This window comes from Alligator mississippiensis, chromosome 3 (genome assembly GCF_030867095.1).
Source record: "Alligator mississippiensis isolate rAllMis1 chromosome 3, rAllMis1, whole genome shotgun sequence".
Taxonomy (NCBI): Eukaryota; Metazoa; Chordata; order Crocodylia; family Alligatoridae; genus Alligator; species Alligator mississippiensis.
In genome coordinates this window covers 75,399,338-75,418,532 of record NC_081826.1, presented here as the reverse complement: position 1 = coordinate 75,418,532, position 19,195 = coordinate 75,399,338, and the positions used below count along the sequence as shown (strand labels likewise).

Here is a 19,195-nt window from a genome sequence, read left to right as displayed (position 1 = left end):
GGAGAAGTGGACACGCCGGAGGGCAGGGAACAATTACAAGCAGACCTGGACAGGTTGGACAAATGGGCAGAAAACAACAGAATGCAGTTCAACAAGGAGAAATGCAAAGTGCTGCACCTAGGGAGGAAAAAATGTCCAGCATACCTACTGCCTAGGAAATGACCTGCTTGGTGGCACGGAAGCGGAAAGGGATCTTGGAGTCCTAGTGGACTCCAAGATGAACATGAGTCGGCAGTGTGACGAAGCCAACAAAAACGCCAATGGCACTTTATCGTGCATCAGCAGATGCACGATGAACAGATCCAAGGAGGTGATACTTCCCCTCTATCGGGCGCTGGTCAGACCGCAGTTGGAGTACTGCGTGCAATTCTGGGCGCCACACTTCAAGAAGGATGCGGATAACCTGGAGAGGGTCCAGAGAAGGGCAACTCGTATGGTCAAGGGCCTGCAGGCCAAGCCCTATGAGGAGAGACTGGGGCACCTGGACGTCTTCAGCCTCCGCAAGAGAAGGTTGAGAGGCAACCTTGTGGCTACCTATAAGTTCATCACGGGGCCACAGAAGGGAATTGGTGAGGTTTTATTCACCAAGGCGCCCCCGGGGGTTACAAGAAATAATGGCCACAAGCTAGCAGAGAGCAGATTTAGACTAGACATTAGGAAGAACTTCTTCACAGTTCGAGTGGCCAAGGTCTGGAACGGGCTCCCAAGGGAGGTGGTGCTCTCCCCTACCCTGGGGGTCTTCAAGAGGAGGTTAGATAGGCATCTAGCTGGGGTCATTTAGACCCAGCACTCTTTCCTGCCTATGCAGGGGGTTGGACTCGATGATCTATTGAGGTCCCTCCGAACCCTAGCATCTATGAATCTCCGCTACCCAGAGGTGGATGGGGGGGGGGAGGGGGACTCCTGCTACTGGGTACAGCCTGGTAGAGACCTCAGTGGCCTGTGCCCCCCCACTGTGCTCTGGAGCCCTGTGCCCCACTCCCTTGAGCTCCAGGATGAGGTGCCTGCTGTGCCTGAAGCACAAATGTGGGGGGGGGCACAGGCCCCTGAGGCCTCCACTAAGCTGCGCCCAGAGGTAGGAGCCCCTCCCCCGCCACGCACCCTTGGGTGGCAGAGAGTTCTGGGCCGCCTGGGGCCTGACCCCACTTCTCTGTCACTGCTGAGTCACACCCACCCAGCAGCCAAAGGAACATGGTGTCAGGCCCCAGCCCAGTCTGGGACTCTGCCACCGAAGGGCACATAGTGAGGGGCTCCTGCCACTGGATGCAGCCCAGCAGAGGCCTCGGAGGCCCATGCCCCCCCCCCACCTATGCTCCGGGCATAGCAGGCAGCCTGCAGCAGCAGCTGCTTCATCCCAGAGCAGAGGTGGGGGGGCACGGGCCCCAGAGCCCCCGCTGGGCTGCACCCAGTGGCAGGAGCCCCTCTCCCATGTGCCTCTGGGCAGCGGAGAGTCCCAGGCCAGGGCAGGGCCCAACCCCATGTGAGTCCCAGCTTCTGAGCTGAGCCGTACATGGACAGCTGCAGTGTGGCTCAAGGTGCAGCAACAGCCACCTCTGCCTCTGCCCCCATAGAGATGGGGAGTGAGCCCTTGCACCTGTGGAGGAGCCCCCCTGGGGCTCCAACCCTCCTACCACCCAATGGGACTGGGGCCCTACTTACCTTCCCCTGCTCCTGGCTGAACCATAGGTTAGTCCCTCACTATGGGGGCCTCAATCTGGCCCCCACCTCTTCCCTCCCCCACTGCTGGAGCTGGGGGAGGCAGGTCTGTGCATGCGCACAGGCCCAGCTGTCCCTCCTGCCCAGGATCGACTTAAACAGGCTCCAGGATCGACTGGTCGTGTGAGCCCCAGGTTGGTGACCACCGCTCTAATATGAGGTACTAACTAAACATGCAGTAGCCGGCACTACTCCACAGTAGCAAAGGTGCACAGTCTTTACATGGTGCTTAATGCACAGCAGACTTATTGTGTTGCACATTAGCACAGTTTTTTCCGTGATATGCTAATGCACAGTACAAGTAGTCTACTGCACATTATGTATCTCATGTAGATGAACCCAGTATAGCCAAAGAAGCACACAGAGGGTGTTATGTCTTGCTAACTGAAGAAGCTCCACTGCTTTACATATAGAATTATACTGATTTAGTTAAGCCAATGCAAATGAAGGTGTAGATTTTGTTCCTGAAATTTATACTTCAATATTCTATAAGATTTCATTGAAACTGTAAGTTGCTAACAAGAAATACTGTAACAAAGGACACCTATACATGTACACTGAGGCTGCTCTGATGCGCTGTAATTACTCAATTAATCGAATCTGGTGGGGCGTGTTAATTACTGTGCTCCAGCAGACTCTAACATCATGTGTATCGGCATCCCTGAGCTGAAAAATGTTTTTCAGCGTGGGGATGCTGATACATGTGATGCTCTGGCACTCTGGGTGCTTTAATTAGAGTAGCTCTCAGAACCATTCTAATTAAATATCACCCGCCTCCCCCTTCCCCCCACCCCCCCCCAAGCACATGTATACATGCCAAAAGCAATTATAGCAGGTATGAAACAGTGCTCTATTAGAATGGGGTTTATTAAAAAGTAAAAGAATGGAAAAAGTTTTACCTCAGCAGCTGACAGAAGTAAATAGTATATCACGGCGAATGAGAAGGTGACTATTGAATTTTTGTGGTGTATAAATACAAATGTTAACAAAGATTAATGAGTAACTCAAGTGTTAGGTCCCCATTCACCTATTAGCTTCTTAAACAGACTTGACATCTATGTGTAAGCCTAATTCCACTCTTGTCAAGACCCTGAAGAAACAACTCATGCCTAAAACTTTGAGCAGGGTAGAACAGAACCACACTTTCATGTCTAAGTTTACGCAAAAGCACCTCAAAAGTGGTTGAATAGGATCTAGTGCTGAGGCTCTAAATCAGTGTATATCTCTCTCCCTCCCTACTGCTGCTTTGTCTATCCAAAATGCTGTAGCTAGCCTCTAGCAGGCTCTTACCTAGTGCACCCCACCGAGCACGTGGACTTTAAAAATTATTTTCTTCAAGTTGCAATGCTTGAATCTAAGAGAAGAGCACAGAAAACAAAAGGAGCAGCCGTAAGGGCTTTCATACTGGTCCTTACTCTTAATACTACTGGTACCAAAATTATTAGACACAACTCCTACTGATGTTTCTTTCATCAGAAGTGAGTTCAGCAAGAACCTCTAAAAGGCCATCTTAAGAGTGCAAATATGAAGGAATTGATATTAAAAACTTTATCATTAGCCTGCTGGACCAAGGATTCTTTTCTCTTCTATTCTGCTACTTTTATATTGCTTTTTACATTATGGATTGTGATTTTTAAATTAATTTTCACAGGAATCTTTTTCAAATTTCTATTTAAAACTATTACTTTTAAAATTAGTGTAAAACTAGTACAAAGCAATTTACAGGACTCTAGGCAATGTAAAGTCTCCATAGGAAAGATCAATGTTGCATCAATCCAAAAAGTGGATGGCAATGTTACCAGAACCATAGAGAGGGAGGAAACCACATACAGGAGGAATGTGTCACTGAAAAAGTGAGTGATCAGCCTGCTTAGGATCTGCTCTGTTATTCCAGCTGAAATTTTTCCATTCCAGGCAGAGTGGATTAAGGATAGATACTAGAATACAGATCATATGAACATGTTTCAACATTCCCCTCTAATGTTTCTATCATTGCAACCAAGAATTTTTACATTGGAAGTACAGTCACCTTATGCTTACAGAGCCCTTTGCAAAAACTATAAATGCCGCACAATAAATGCTGCATGAGGGTGATGATACAAATACCACTTGCCCTTCCCCAGGGGCCAGTCTTTCACAGTTAGCCATACTGGGAAGCACCCACACTCCCTCAGTGTCCATACTCTATCACAATTTACAGATACACACAACTAAACAGTTAGCTCCATTCTGACATTGCCCTAGACCACATCAAGAAGCTGTCCCTAAGAGTAGCAGTATTTAAAACTGTCAGGCTAGGTCATTTCCAATTGAAATTGTTCAGCTGACATAGCTATAAATTCCTGATACTAGCAGTTACCATAAGAAGCTCCAAGGCAAAAGGGCATTTTTTAACCCTCAGAAAGGTTAGCCGATGGATAAAAAAAAAGCAGTCCCTTTCAAAACCTACACCATGACCCCATGGCATGCTTTCTTTGGCTGTCGAACAAATAAAAGCTAGTCTGCTTGATCTCCTCACCAGTGATAAATCCTATTACTGCAGAAATGAGAACATGACCAGCAAGAGAGATATGATACCAAGCCAGCATAGGCACCTGCCTACACAAGATTAAACAAATTATATCTAAGTACATTTTATTTGTCATAGAAGATAAATGCTTTCTAGATTTTGTTGTTGGTGGGGGTGGGGGTTGTCAGTTCGTTTGTTTTAAATTAGCTGAGAAAAATGGTTTAAGTCCCAATAAATCAGGTTGTCAGCCAAGAGTGTATTCTGCCTGTGGCAGATGTGGAGTTTTGCTACATATTATTCGTTGGCTGGAGCCCACTCTGAATTCAGTCCATAAATCCCTCTCTGTGAAACCTCTGATTGCCACCTGGGGATTTCTACCTCTGAGAGAACTGGAAACAGCTTTGATCACAGCTGCCAGTGCACTAACATTGTTTCTCTAAGCCTATAACTATGATTTTTATGTTATAATTCATTTCTGGACTTAAGCCATATACAGCTTCAAGGAGGACTGTCAGCCTCTAATAGCGTGGCTTACAGAGACTGAAGCAGAAAACGGAATTATTTTTCTCACTCAGTAAGTGTGCAGCTGCTTAAAATTATTGGCATCTAAGCAAGTTGCTTGCACTATAGGCAGCCGGAAAACATGAAGGATGTGTAGGATATCAACATTGTTTAAAGATAAGGATAACCAGGCTTTAAAAATTAAAATATTTTAATGTAAAAGGCAGGATATTTCACAAGGACATCAAGCCAGCTGGATGAAGAAAAGGTATAGGATGAAGTGTGGGAAGTCTATGCTGTTCCTGACACTGCTCCGTCTGCTCACTCCTGCCCTGCACAGGGTACTTGCAGAACGCTGTGTGGTCACTTCCTGACACCATGCCAGAGACACTCTCCAATGCAGACTCATATAGCAACAACTGAACCATTACAAAATGTCATTCATTGGGAACCAGTCCACAATTGTTGTGTTTTTAAAACTAAGGGATGGGAGTAAGGACCCAACCCAGCATACCACAAAGTGAGAGAGGAAGGAATGCTTGCACCCATGGTCAGGAAATCACAGGGAGTGGCTGACCTGTGGCTCAGTGTATTTTCACTTCTTTCTTTCCCTTCACTCCTAAACATTAGTTCAGTAAATATCAACAGCATGCAACTGATTGAAGTCTGCAATGCCCAAGCCTGACTTAGGCCAGGGGAGGTGGGGCAAGGGAGTGCTTGGATCCATGCTTTTTGGTTTTCAGGGGCTAGGGAGGGGCGTGATGAAGGGCTGCAGTCAAGTAGGCAGTGTGGACAGCTGCTTGTTAGAAAGATGGCCCTTCCGACCCTACATCTATGAATCTATGAAGGAGCAGTGCAAGGGATCTTAAGGACCAAAAATGCCAACAGAAGGGGAAATAAAAAAGAGGCAGTTCAGTTCTGGCTAAATACCAGAACAGTCAGTTGTAAGGGGCAAGGGAGCTGGAGGCTGGGAGGCAGTGTGGGATGCCCAGGGGACTGAATAGATCCGTGTCACAAAACACTTGGGCCATGTACACTTTTACAGGTATTAGTGATTGAAAACCAGTCTATACCCATAACAGAACAGACATTTGGTGCACAAAACCAGTCTATATCCGTAACAGAAGTTCGGCACATATAGACTAGCTTAAAAATGGTGAAACCTGATCTAAGATTTGCCCCCTTCAACCAAAGCGTGAATGTGTGTTTAGATCAGTAGTAAACAGAACTAGGCCATTTACAGAAAACCACATAACTTAGATCGATTCTGTCTCAGGACTTTTGAATGTCTGTACCTAGCTTTGTTGTCCACACATAACACTGAACTGGTTCACAGTGAGCCTGCTCAAAATAGTACTTGATTTTCCAGGTACACTTTTGCATTGCCCCAGGTGGAATTTGATGGACAGAAATACAAAGGAGGGCTCAGAGATGTGAGGAAATGGTTGAGAGGATTTGAAGCAAACAATTAGCACAAGGGAGACTGTTCAGAGTTAAAATCGCAGAGAACACTGTGGGGACATCATCTGTATCCTTTACTGCCTGCTTGAACCGCTTTTTGCAACTGTTCTGCCAACTTCAATCCCTGACTGGTTCTTCAACATGTCTTGAGGAGAGGGGAAGTGGGAAATGAGATAGCCAAATGGGTCTCTGGGAGGAGGTCCTGCCCTACACAGTCTCTGTCTGATAGCTCTGGAAAAGGGAAAACATGTGGGGGCCCATTTTACCCCATTCACCCTGCTGCACAATACCTACTTGAAATGTTTGTGCACACTTCGCTGGCTTCAGTCTCTTGCTGGATTCTCCCTGCTTGTATCATTAATTGTTCTTTTTGTTATGGCCCATTTTCAAATTCTAAACAATATCCTGTTTCCTTTAGAGCCGGTGACATCATCCTTAATTTCTCTATGTTAAATGCTTTATTGCCTAGCAGAAGGATACAGGCTGCCAGTACATTTAGCCTTACTTGAACCATGATCAACCACATTTAGTACAGATTTTAACAAACAATTTATGTGAAGCTTTCATATAAATATAGGTTATTTTTGATCAAATGTATCCCAAATAGCGAAAGATTAGATACAGTTTATACCATGAAATCATGTTAATCACAGCATAAATGCAATGTATATGAATAAAAAAATGCAACGTCTAATATAAAATTATCCCTCTTACAAGGCAGACAAGGTTCCTTGGGTGAATCTGATATCTTTTATTAGACCAACCCAAATAGTTGGAGAATAGTTATTAAGCAAGCTTGTGGGTTCAAAAACCCTTCATCAGGCTAAGGACGCTGCAACAGTTGGTGTGTGCTCTTCCTGGATGGAATGAAAAGTAAAGAAGCCAGCAGCTGGGCTGGGATGCATACAAGACAGGTAGTCAGTGAAAATGTAGATTGAGGAGTCAATGGGTGAGAGACAGGCTGGGGGGGAGGGTGGGGGAAGAGAGAGAAGGGGGATGAAAGTGGAAAGATACCTGGGGAGTCAGATGTCAGGGAGGTTATAATGTGTCATAAGTCCAGTGTCTATATTTAGTCCATGATTACTTGTATCCAGGAGGTTGATGAAGTGGAGTTCATAGGCTCATCTCTGGGAAGTGTTTTGTAAGTTTCCTTTGAGGATCAGGACTGAGAGATTGCTGAAAGATTGGAGAGAGAGTGGCCCTCCTGTGAGAAATGTGCCCCCACAGGGAATTGGGTATTTCTGTCTTTGATAGATTTCTGGTGTGTGTTCATTCTGGTGCGCAGTTGTTGTTTGGTCTCTCCTACGTATTTTCCATCAGGGCATTTGGTGCATTGGATGAGGTATACTACATTTCTGGAGGTGCAGCTGTAAGATCCAGGAATGCTGATGGCTCTGTTGTGGGGTGTAGTAATAGTACCTCTTACAAGTGCATTTGCCTTTTATGCAGCTGAATCACACTGATTTTTGGTCACCTTATGAACGATCAGTAAACCCAGGTTCCTTTCATGCCCCCAGTAGGCTTCCCTCCATTGCCCCCAGTGTTTCAGCACCATCTTATAGCAGAAGTTCTTGGTATTGGTCCCTAACCTCCATGACACTTCACTCTGTGCCATTAAACCTCATACAATTTCTACTGCTCCAGTTTACATTATGTAGTTCATTCTGTATAATGATTTAACCTTCTTCCATATTGGCAATGTCCCTAAATTTTGTGTCTTGTGCAAATTCCAGTGTCACTTGTACCAAGGTCACTAATAAATATGTTAAACCAGATGGGTCCCAGGACTGAACTGTATGAAATACCTCTCCCCAGTCTGGTACCTTCCTTTTCAATACAACATTAACCTCCTTTTTAGCAAACTTTTCAGTCACCTTATACTTACACCATTAATTCCTATTTTCTCCAGTTCACCTAAGAATTTGCGAAGTGGCAGTGTATCGAGTGCTTTGCTTAAATCTAGAGACAAAGTATACTGAATTGCTATTCTTTAAGAAATTCATTAACCACTTATAGAAAAAAAAAACAAAAACCCCTTCATTATGCATCTTTCCAGGCCTAGATTCTTATCCATGACTACGTAGCCTATCATTTATTTTGTCATGAAGTATCTATGGATACTTGCTTACTCCTTCAATCTGAAGACTACGTTATGCATCTTTGCTCCCAGCAGATATCCCCTGCCTCTCTGCTTTCTGGGTACTCCCCTTGTCTGTTCTTCTTGACTTTAAATCCCACATTACATAAGCCTGGCTTTTCCCTTGGGTTAATATTGTTTTCTGGATTTTTTTTCTCCTTTTGCTCTTCTTTGCGTCTGCAAATCAGTCTGTATATTGTTCTTCTATCCTTCCTAGGCTCTGGTATCAATTAATTAAAATCCCACCCCCTCTACATCCCCACTTAGCTTTTCCTCCATGCCAACTCACAGCCTGAATGGGCACATCCAGACAAGCACACATGTGCCTCTTGCAGCATCTCAAACGAGTTTGAGATGCCACAAGAGGCACGCTGAGAATGAAAAAGTGTTCCCCACTCTGCAAATTTTCAGCATGGGCTCTAAATTTGATACCAGGACTTCCAGGTATCAAAAAAAAAAACCCACCCCGGAAAAAAGCAGCGTAGGGCATGGTTCCCCAGTGTGCCCTGACGAAAGTCGGGGCTCAGACCTCCAGAGACACTCTGGCATCTGGCCAGAGTGTCTCTATGGTGCCGCTGCTGCCCTGTCACACTGCCTTTGTGGGTGGGGGGGGGGCAAGCAGGAGTGGTGCAAGGCTGTGGTGCCTTCAGGCAGCGTTGGGCCACCCAGGCTGTCAGCAGGGGCCCAGCACTGCTTGCAGGGACCACTCGTTACACTGGGCTAGGCCAGTTCTGTGGAGGCAGGACCCGACCCAGCACAATGCATGGTCCCTGCAAGCAGTGCTGGGCCCTGGGTGAAGATGCATGGCCCCGTGCTGAGCTGGGGTGGGCCCATGACGAGCTGCACAGGCAGTGCCGGGTCTGAGACGGCTAGGACTGTGCCACATCATGGGGGGCTCAACAGCAATGGAACCTAAGCACCCGACGGCCGCTGCTGTGGGGGGCAGAGTGTGACTCCTGGGGGGAGGGGGCAGTCTGTGAGCTATGTGGGGGGGGGGCTGAGCTCTGCAGGGGGCAGGGAATCCACACCTCCTGAGCACCCTGTCATATCCACAGTCCCTCCACAATCCACCCAAAAACCCCACACCCCCAAGCTACCCCCACAAACCCCTCATGCACATATCCAGCCACAAACCCCTGCACAAGCCCCATATCCCGCCCAAACCTCACCCCCACAAATCCCACACCCACCTCCCAACCCCCACAAATTTCACGTCCTGCATACCCAGCCGACCACATGGGATGGGACAGGATCTGCTAGTGAAAGCTGTGGCTGCAGGGGCAACTGCCATACTGCAGCCCTGCCCCATGCCCACACCAGTGCTAGGACACGTGGCCCCAACTGGGGGGTGCTTCTAGTCCAAGGAGCAATTTGGAGGGTGTGATAGGCTGGAGAGAGGGGTGGAGGTGGCAGCAGGGGTGTGTCAGAGAGAAGTGGGGATTGGGAGTAGGGGAGTGTTCTGGGTAGAAGATGCCTCCATAGCAGGGCTTAGAGTCCCTCTGCCCCCTACAGCAGCCTGTGCAGTGGGAGGCTGGCCTGGGAGGAAAGGGCCCAGCTCAGTTCCTGATCTCCAACCAAGAACTTCCCAGGATGGGGCAGGGAGCAGAACAGCAGGGGCTGGCACTGCTCAGAGCCACACAGTATCAGGTGGGACAGCTGCAGCTGGACCCTGATGCTGGGACAGAGCTGCGGCTGGGAGCTAGTGGGGGCAGGTAGGGGCTGTGGGTCAGGAGTGAGGGGAGTGGGGTGGAGGGGCTGTGGCTTGAGAGTGAGGGGCAAGTGCAGGGGCAGGGCACTAGATTATCCAATAGATCATCTCTTTTAGCAGGTGTCCAGCCTTTCTAGTTTTCGCCCAAGCTGAAAATAAGATTGACATATTTTTGCATACATGCATATTCTAAAAGTTACCAAATGTTTAAAACATTTTTAAAAAGAAAACTTTTCAAAAGGAACAACCATTTAAGCATCTACATGAAAACAGCCTGTTTTCAGTGCAACTGATTTTAATGGAAAATAGGAGGCTTTCAAAAGCAGGCAAATTATTCAGGGGCTTGAAAATAGTCAGCATTGGCTAAACTCTGATTTCATTCAGATCAATAGAAATGTCACCATTGATTTCAATAGCACAGAAATTAGGCCAGTGCTGACTGCTTTTGTAAATCCCACACACAGTATCACACTTTGAAAACACTGGCAATAGTATACAATGCCTAGCCAGCGTAGACACAGGGTATGCATCTTTCTTCAGGAGATCATAACTGTGACTATACCCATGCAGAGGTAGGGGAAGCCTGACCTACTAGAAGTGCACCAGTTCTCACATGCAAAGAAAGGGCCAGAATTTAAAAAGTCCATCCTGAGTTTCTGAGTTACATGCATGGGAGCTCAATTTCATGGGTTCTTTGAGCACCCGGGTATCATTAGTTATGTGACTGGAAAAAGAGGATTACACAGATCCACTGGCTGTTTTGTTCAACTGGTCATAGGAGACTGCTTTTAGGTAGGTTAAACTAGCTGGGTGTAGACATGCAAAAAGCCTTGATCTAAGTTGCACGGTTTTCTGTAAACATAGTTTAGGTTGGTAGTGAACAGAACACACATTCACCCTTGGGGAGGGGGTAGAGGGGAAAGCTGTGCAAATCTTAGACTGACTTCTGCCTGTATGCTGAACTTCTGTTCTGTTCTGGGTATAGACTGGTTTTCGATCACTGATACCAGTAAAAGTGTAGTGCCCATACCTAATATACCTCACTATGTCAGAGACTTGCTAGGTGACCTTGGCTTAATACTTAATCTCTTTGCTGGTAACTATGGACCAACTTGTCAGCTCTTCTTAGCCTCCATCAGGGAATTCTCAGCCCACGCAGAGGTCTCCACTATAAAGCCTGTTGGAGGGGTTTCACAAACAAAATTCAACCTATGTCCAGCTTCAACAACAGCGTGTGATATGACAGAGTACAAAACACACAACTAGATTACCTTAACAAGGTACCATACCATTTTTAAAGGGCTCCCTTAGTGTAAGTACTCTCTCCATTCATATAAATAAAATCAAAACATGAACATCTGAAAAGATGAACAAGATGTATTTGAATGTAAACACATGGAAGTACTACTTTTTTTGTCCAAATTATGGGGAAAAATGTGACAAGATGAATAGCAACCAGGCACTTTGATTTTTCAAGTATAAATTTAAAATGGCTTTAAATTTAACCATTTATCCGGCCCCTGGGAAGATGAATGTTTAGTTGTCATTCTTTGTCATTTTATTTACTACACACCCTCCCGACAGAGATCAACACCTTATGTCCAACTTCTCATTCACAGATAGATACAATATGTTGCAACAACTGCTTGGGAGACATCTACTATAGTCAAGGTCTCAAAACTTCATCAAAACCCTTCCCCTTGCCTTATCACATGCTCATAGTCCTCAAAAATACTCATGAGCTCAGTTCAAGTTTTTTATGCCTTATCTATTGTTCATTCTTTTTTGTTTCATCCTTATTATTTTTTATACCAGCAGCTCCTAGAAGTACTTAAAATGACTGATGCCCTGTTATGCTAGGCTCACTGTATACTCACAGCAGGACCCAGCTCCTTCCTTCCAGGAAAGCTTGAATTTAAATAGATAAATGTAGGTAGTGTGGGAGGGAAAGAGAGGTAACAGGGAGGCAACTTGCCCAAGGAGACTCAGCAGGCTAATACAAGGGATTAGATTGGAACATAATTTCTCTTGGATCATGGTCTTACTTAGACTCTTCATTTTGGTTTTGCTTAAGGAAATTGTACAAAATTCCTTCAGTGTTTTTGATTTTGGCAAAAATTAAGAATAATGTAAATTTGCCCATGTTAAAACCCTCCTAATCACACTCCTTAGACAATTTAGAAAATTTCCATTTTCACTATCACAGAAGGCCCACTGTGTAAGTATGTGGATTATTTTCCAGCTGCATGCAGAAGCAAATATTTTCCAAATCCATAGTGTTGCCTTCTCCACTAAACCTTGATGGCTCCTGAGTAGCAGCAATTCAATGGTAGAAGGTGTTGGATGGATTTGTTCCCTAAGTTCTCTATGCTTAGGACTGCCACTAAAATTAGTTCAGGAATGCCTAAATGCTATAACCACACCTTTGATTGCAGTTTTGAGGCACATCAGATCATCAGTTCCCAAACTTCTTTGATTGTAATTTACTTTGGGTTGGCTTATTTGCAACCTCACTTCTATTTTGGGAGGGAGGAGCTTTAGGAAATGTCAGCTGCTCCTCTGTAACTAAGTCCAAGGGCAGGCGTTAGATTTGTAGTGCTAAATACATCATTGCAATGCTGCAGAAAATGAATGGACAGCTGCTCAGGCTGCTTGTAAAACTACAAAGACAGCTATCAGGATTGGGGTGCAAACAGTCTTGGGGAGCATGGGGTTAAACAACTACCTGAGTCTGTGGGGAATCCAAATAAGGAGCCAAGGCTGCACAAAGAAGTGATAACCAGGAAATCCAAGTCCCATTCCTAATCTGTAGAGCTGTCCACTTCTGTAGTCTAGGCCAAACCAGAGGTCAGGTACTGGGGAATCCAGAGCACACAACAGTAGAAGTAAAGTGCTGGGGTGCAAGTAAATTAAAGTGCATAACCATAAATGTAAGCATTTTCAAGATTAGTAACTACATTGGTAGTTTGGTAACATTGTATTAATATTGTTTTGTCTACTGTGAAAGTCTTAGAGACAGACTCTCTATTCTGAATATACAGTATACGATTCTTCCGATTCTGCGATACGTACACAGGTGTTTATACAGGAGAGAAAATGTTACAGTAACACTGCTACAAGAAGTCTTTGAAATACCAAGATGTTGAATATTAGATAAAAGAAGTTTTCTTCAAATTCCAACCTTCATATCAAGGGCTGCAGGAGTTTGTAAGCTGTTAAGCAACTCCAAAACATTGCATAGATATAGGCCAGGTGTTACAATAGTAAGTTACAGGAAGATCTAACTTCCTAAGCAATAATAACAGATTTGCTATTTCTAAAAGAGGAATGAAAACTACTGCTGCATTATTAGAATATGGCATGACACAGATCAGATTAATACAGCTTCACATGTTATTGTGTGTCATTCATTTTTGCTTTTTTTCTTAATTTTCATCACAGCCCTGGTTTCCTAAAAATCATCACAAGAATTGCATCTCCAGGTGCATAATGTTTTCAGGTAAGATTAACTGTAAATCCTAGCTACAAAATGCAAAGCTCAGGAGCTTGTCAATAATACATTAAAAGAATGTTTCTTCCAAGTCTTTTTGAATTAAGAGAAAACAGAAAATGTATGTTTGTGATGGTGTTTAGTTGGTTTGTGGGGTCTGGGCTATTATTTTCCTTTCTTCTGGTCTCTCTCTCGAAACTGGCAGCAGCTGGATAACATTCAGCTTCTGATTAATGTTGACACTAACAAATTGTTACTCCAATTGCTTTCTTAATTTATCTCTACATAATAGGAAACAGATATCCTTGATTAAGGAACTACTGGGAGTTAGTGAACTTCCTTGTGGATTTCTTTTATAACTTCAAATATATTTTGTCCCACAAAAAGAGCACATAGGCTAATTACCACATAGCATATTCATGACTCATGTTACTAAATACAGTGATAACTATTAGGGGTGTGCGAAGCGGGCTGTATTTGATTTGGATTCGGCCCAACTGGGGGGGGCAGTGATTCACTGATTCAGATCACTGTCCCAATTCGGTTTGGCTGAATCCGAATCTGAAGATTCAATTCCGATTTGGAGAATCAGTGATTCGGCATGTTTTTTTAACTGAAGATTCCAAAGCACTTAAAAATATTAATTAAGCTCTTTCACCTGCAAGTTAGGTATTATAATAGCAAATTTAGTTGGGAAAACAGTCCCAGATATTTTACATGAACTATCTGAACTTTCAGGACTTTCTGGAGTCCTAAAATCTAAGATACTAAGTTCTCACCTGTAACATCCCATGGGTACCAATCATTCTTATCCCTTCTTCAGCATACTAGCAGCATTGCCAACTTCTCCAGGACATAAGGTGGATTCAGGGCCTCACTGTTTACTGAGAAAATGTAACTCCAGCCTGGCCAAGAGGTCAGCCTGCTGTCACAATTAGCAGAAGTACACAGAGAAAGAAAAGCGAAACTTTGTGCCCCCCCTCTAGTAGTGGTTCTCAACTGAGGTGCCCTAGAACCTGTTAGGGGTGTCACAAGGCTGAAAGCCAGTACTAACTAATTATTATGTATTATTTACAGTCTCTTCAGTTGGTGTCCTGTACCACTAGTACTGCAAATGAAGTAATTTCTTCGTAAATAATTGGTCAAATTGGAGTTGTTTCAAAAATATTTCAAAACAGTTTGTTCATGATACGGGGTGGGGAGGGCAGTTGATAGGCTTCCAGACTGCTAGATAAAGCAAAATACAATGGTTTTTTAAAAAAAAATCAGCTGTAGTCTCTTCTTAATAGGTTGACAACATATTTTTAACTTTAAAAAAACTGAATCTAGGAATTAGATTCAACTACTGACATACTGGCATATGTCAAAGTTGTTTTTTTCATTTGATTTTCTTTTATCCATTTTCAGTTTTGGTTAAAGTTAATTAAAATGTACTTAGTTTACATATTGTATTTTGAATGGAAAGTAGTATTAGACATGAAATATTTAATATGTCTCTGAAGTGTGAAGCTGAAGAAAGGAACTTTTAAAACCTAAAAATATACTTGCAAAATGTTATTCACTCATACAAGCTGGACAAGGAATTCTTTTTGATCTGCAAAAAAAAATCCATCCCGTTTTTTTCCACTGCCATAAATCACCAGGATTTAAATAGATTTATATAAATATATGTTGGAAAGGGTTCATAATTATTATGCAAGGCAGCTAGAGATGGACTAAGAGCAGAAAATTAAACAAATCTAATTACAGACCTTTGATAAATGCATGACATTTCACAACTAAACCGCTACTGGGTTCAGCTTATTCCCCACCCTATAATTTAAAGAAAAAGAGAAGAAGAAATATTTTTCTATGGTAATATTTTATAATGTAGCTCTTCCTTTACCAAGAATAAGCTTTGCCTTTGTAGTATATGCCTTGGAAAGCCTTATGTTTTTTATTCACGTGTTTCTAAAGATTAATTCACTATACATTCCTTTGTATTTTGCCTTCTTGCATCCTCTAACTAGTGCTGAAATGACTATACCCATAGGCCATGTACAGACATTACACTTACTGGTATAAGCAAGTGGAAATCAGTCTATACCCATAACAAATCAGAAGTTCAGCACACAGACTGGTTTAAAAATGGCAGAACCCAGTCTAAGACTTGCCCCCAGACCGCATCCCCACCCCAAGGGTGAATGCGTGTTCTGTTTGCTACCAGTATAAACTATGCTGCTTATAGAAAACTGCTTAACTTAGTTTGATTCCACCTCAGGGTTTTTGAGTATGTGTACCTTGCCACAGTTTGTCCCCTACTATCATGGATAAAACAGGGAAAAACAAAAGAAGTTTCCAACTTCACTACAGCAGATAATGTCTCTTCATTAGTTCACATTATTTTCAGATCTGCCATCCAAGTTCTCTTTAAATTCTGAGCCAGATGCTCCTAGAAATAAATGTTCTCATTGCTCTCTTGGGATCTAAAACAGATCAGCAGCAGCCACACGAGTATGGTGGAGAGGAGTGTGTGGTAGTTTGTACTATCCCAATAGTTTTTTTCTTGCTCTCTCTCTCAAAGGTCAACACATAAATCTGTCACAGTTTTTACATTTCCCAGTCTTCTTTAAACTTTATAGTAAATGTACATTTTGATAGGTCATTGTTTCACCTGCCTAAGGTAAATCTACATCAGTAAAAAGGACAGAGGAAGGGCAGAAGACACAGCTATGACTCATTTAAAAAAAAAAAAAAAGTACCTGTGCTACTAGTGTGCATTTTTTCAGGAGATATCAGATGCCCTTTAATGACAATGTCTGGAGATGTTACTGAGTAAATTATGCCCTGCAGTACTAGTCCTGCTTCAAAAAGGATTAAGATAGCTGTGAGGAGGGGCATGGAGTACAAGATGTAACAATAAAAGTATGGTTTTCATGCTTTGATGATATCAAAACTTCAAATGAAATGTGCCAGTGGCCAGTGCCGTCAACAGAGTTCTTTACTCAAAATGCTGAATCTCCTTATTAGGAGTAATCTATTTATTCAAAATGCTGAGCTAATGTATTCTCTTTATTACTACTACTACTACTACTATGTATTTTTTAAATCCAAGACTAACCTAAACCAAGGCTATCCAACTGGACGTCTGCAGTAAAAAAAAACCAAAAACCCAGCAGTGGAAAAAAGCAGGGTGGCACATGTGGCACCAATGTGCACTGCCCAAAACCAGAGCCTGGCAAGCCAAAGCCACACACCACCTACAAGCCAAGCTACCTGCTGCTGGATGACTGCCACTGGAGGCCCAGAAGGCCCCCAGGGCCTCAGGTAAGGCCAGGTGCTGGCCCCAGCCTTCCCTACTGTGCCCAGGGCAATGTGAAACCAATGCGCACGTGCAAGGGCAGTCCTTAGGAACAAGTAGCAGTGGCACATATTGTTCCGCTGCTTTGTCCCCAGGAAAATGCACATGACTGCATGTCTGGATCCAGCCAAAATGGACGTAATTCTACTGAAGTGGTTGGGTTATCTTCTATCAGTAACTAAGGCTTATTTTTAAAAACATATCCCCATACATGGTCACCTGGCTGGGATCATCTGACCCCAGATGTCTTTCCTGCTCATGCAGGGGGCTGGACTCGATGATCCTTTGGGGTCCCTTCCAGCCCTATGATTCTACTTCAAAGCCTGATGGTAAAACAACAAGCTTTATGCCAAAAAGTCCCATTTATCAGAAAGATTTTTTTTCATTTTTTCCTTTAAAATAAATTTCAATTCGAAATAGTTTTTAGTTTGTATTATATAGCAAAATATATTGTATGAAGTGGGAATTGAAACAGAAGGTTTGTGTTAAAATATTTTGGTTAACCAAGTACAATTTGGGGTAGGGATTTCCTTTAACAGAAATCAGAAATCTGGTGGAGGACAGGTCACTGCAATTTGGAACAAAGACAAATGTTAAAATCTTGAAATCTTCAGCAAAACAGAAGCTCCCTTTTCTGCACTGCTACATACCCATTCTGCTCAAAACAATTTAAAAGAAAGAAACCACATGGCACTTCCTGCATAAGTCTAATATCTATCTCCAGTCTGGCCATTGTTTTTCTTTTGTGTAACAACCGTCAATCCATTTCACTGTGGATCAATCTCCCAATTGTAAAATGATGAGGATCCACTTTTGTAAAGCACTTTGAATTGAATGGATGAGTTCTATAATCTATCAATTTATGGTCATTTGGATGATAACTATCAACACCATGATTCCTAGCAGAACAACAAGACAATGTAATGTCAAATACAATATTCCAGTGGCAGTCAGAGACCACCCCAACACATGCATTAGGTCAAGATTGTCCAACTTGTAAGTGCCCAGGGGCCACATGCCCTGTGGGCCATACCAGTGAGTGCTGTACATCCTGAGGTCTGCACTGCCACTGTACTATGTACCTGAATGTATGCTTCCACGTCCTCCTCCTGTGGCACCATGTATCCACATAGCCCTGGCTTTACCCTCTGCTTCCCTCATTTTGCTTCCCTGCACTACCCCACCCCCAAAGGCAGGGAGGAGAAGCCCAGATACTCCAGCTGCTGTTACGGCCAAAGAAACGGGGGGAGTAACGGCTGGGAGGGAGCCCAGGGGCCATAACTTAACTGTACAAATTGGACAGCCTTGCATTAAGTTATTCATTTTACTATTAGAACAATGTCTTGTAAAAGGAGAGCATTCTTCTATTTCTTATAGTTATTTTATTTAACGGAGTTGAAAAACAGAAAAGCAAAATTAAGCTGCCAAATAAGATTTAGCCAAATGGCAACATGCAGTTTTTCAAAGCCTTCATGACACATTCATGTTCAAAAAAACAAAGAATACACTAACCCATGAAGTGACCCACCTCTTGTAGGATTCTGTTAAGTTGCCATGTGAAAGTAAAATACTATACATCCTTCTACCAGCTTGTCTTGTGTGCCATCTACATTAAAATTAGGAAACTATTATACTTCATCTGCTGGGGGGGGGGGGAGGAAGCGTGCATAGGGGCCAGCAAAAGTGGCTGTATACTACATCTGTTTACATCTAAGTGATGCAAGTAAATGAGTATTAAGAAAGAACAATAAATTTAGAACATAATATTCAGGGATTAATTAATGTATTAATGTGTTACAACAGCTTTTAGAGGCAGAATTAAGTAATATTCTGCTTGTTCTTGCCCAATACAAACACGATATATTTTTGATTCAATAAAAATAACCCTAAAGCCATAATTACCTTGAAAAACACTTTGCACATTTCACATTTCAAAGTAAATATTTACCAGTAGCTGCTTCAAATTCAGACCAGCATTCTTAGTGGATCTTGTACCATTGAATTTAAATTGCCCACCCCCCGACACACACATTTGGTGATTCATATTTCACAAAATAATATTTGGCAGACTGTGTCTATGAAAGAACAATGGTTATATTTACAAGGCAGGATATTTTATTTGTTTCACATGTTTATAATGCTTTCAGATTTAATCACAGTGAATGTTATAGAAGTTAGTCCTGCTGCATATCTTCTACCATGCAAAGCAACAATTAAAGAAAGTGTTCCATAGTTTCCCCAAATAATCTAATTGACTCTGGTTAGAGAATTGAAGCTCAATATATCTCTCTCCAGTAAAACTAGGGAATTATGTCATTGAATTTTCAGTCACT

The 19,195-nt window shown here is 43.1% G+C and overlaps 1 protein-coding gene across 9 annotated transcripts in view; it reads right to left on the bottom strand.

Annotated features, from left to right (window-relative positions):
- The window catches only part of PXDNL (peroxidasin like), a 421,482-nt gene that overhangs the window by 213,740 nt on the left and 188,547 nt on the right, over positions 1 to 19,195 (bottom strand). Inside the window, exons 1-2 of one of the 9 annotated variants that reach the window (XM_019498628.2) lie at positions 14,302 to 14,896; positions 12,758 to 12,887 (exon numbers count right to left, since the gene is read on the bottom strand). The exons of 7 other annotated variants lie outside the window; for them this stretch is intronic. In XM_019498628.2, coding sequence (XP_019354173.1) covers positions 12,758 to 12,831 — 74 coding nt within the window. In that variant the 5' untranslated portion in view covers positions 12,832 to 12,887; positions 14,302 to 14,896. Of the gene's footprint in view, positions 1 to 12,757; positions 12,888 to 14,301; positions 14,897 to 19,195 lie in introns of those variants that run through there. One more of the 9 variants, XM_019498627.2, reaches the window with a different exon arrangement.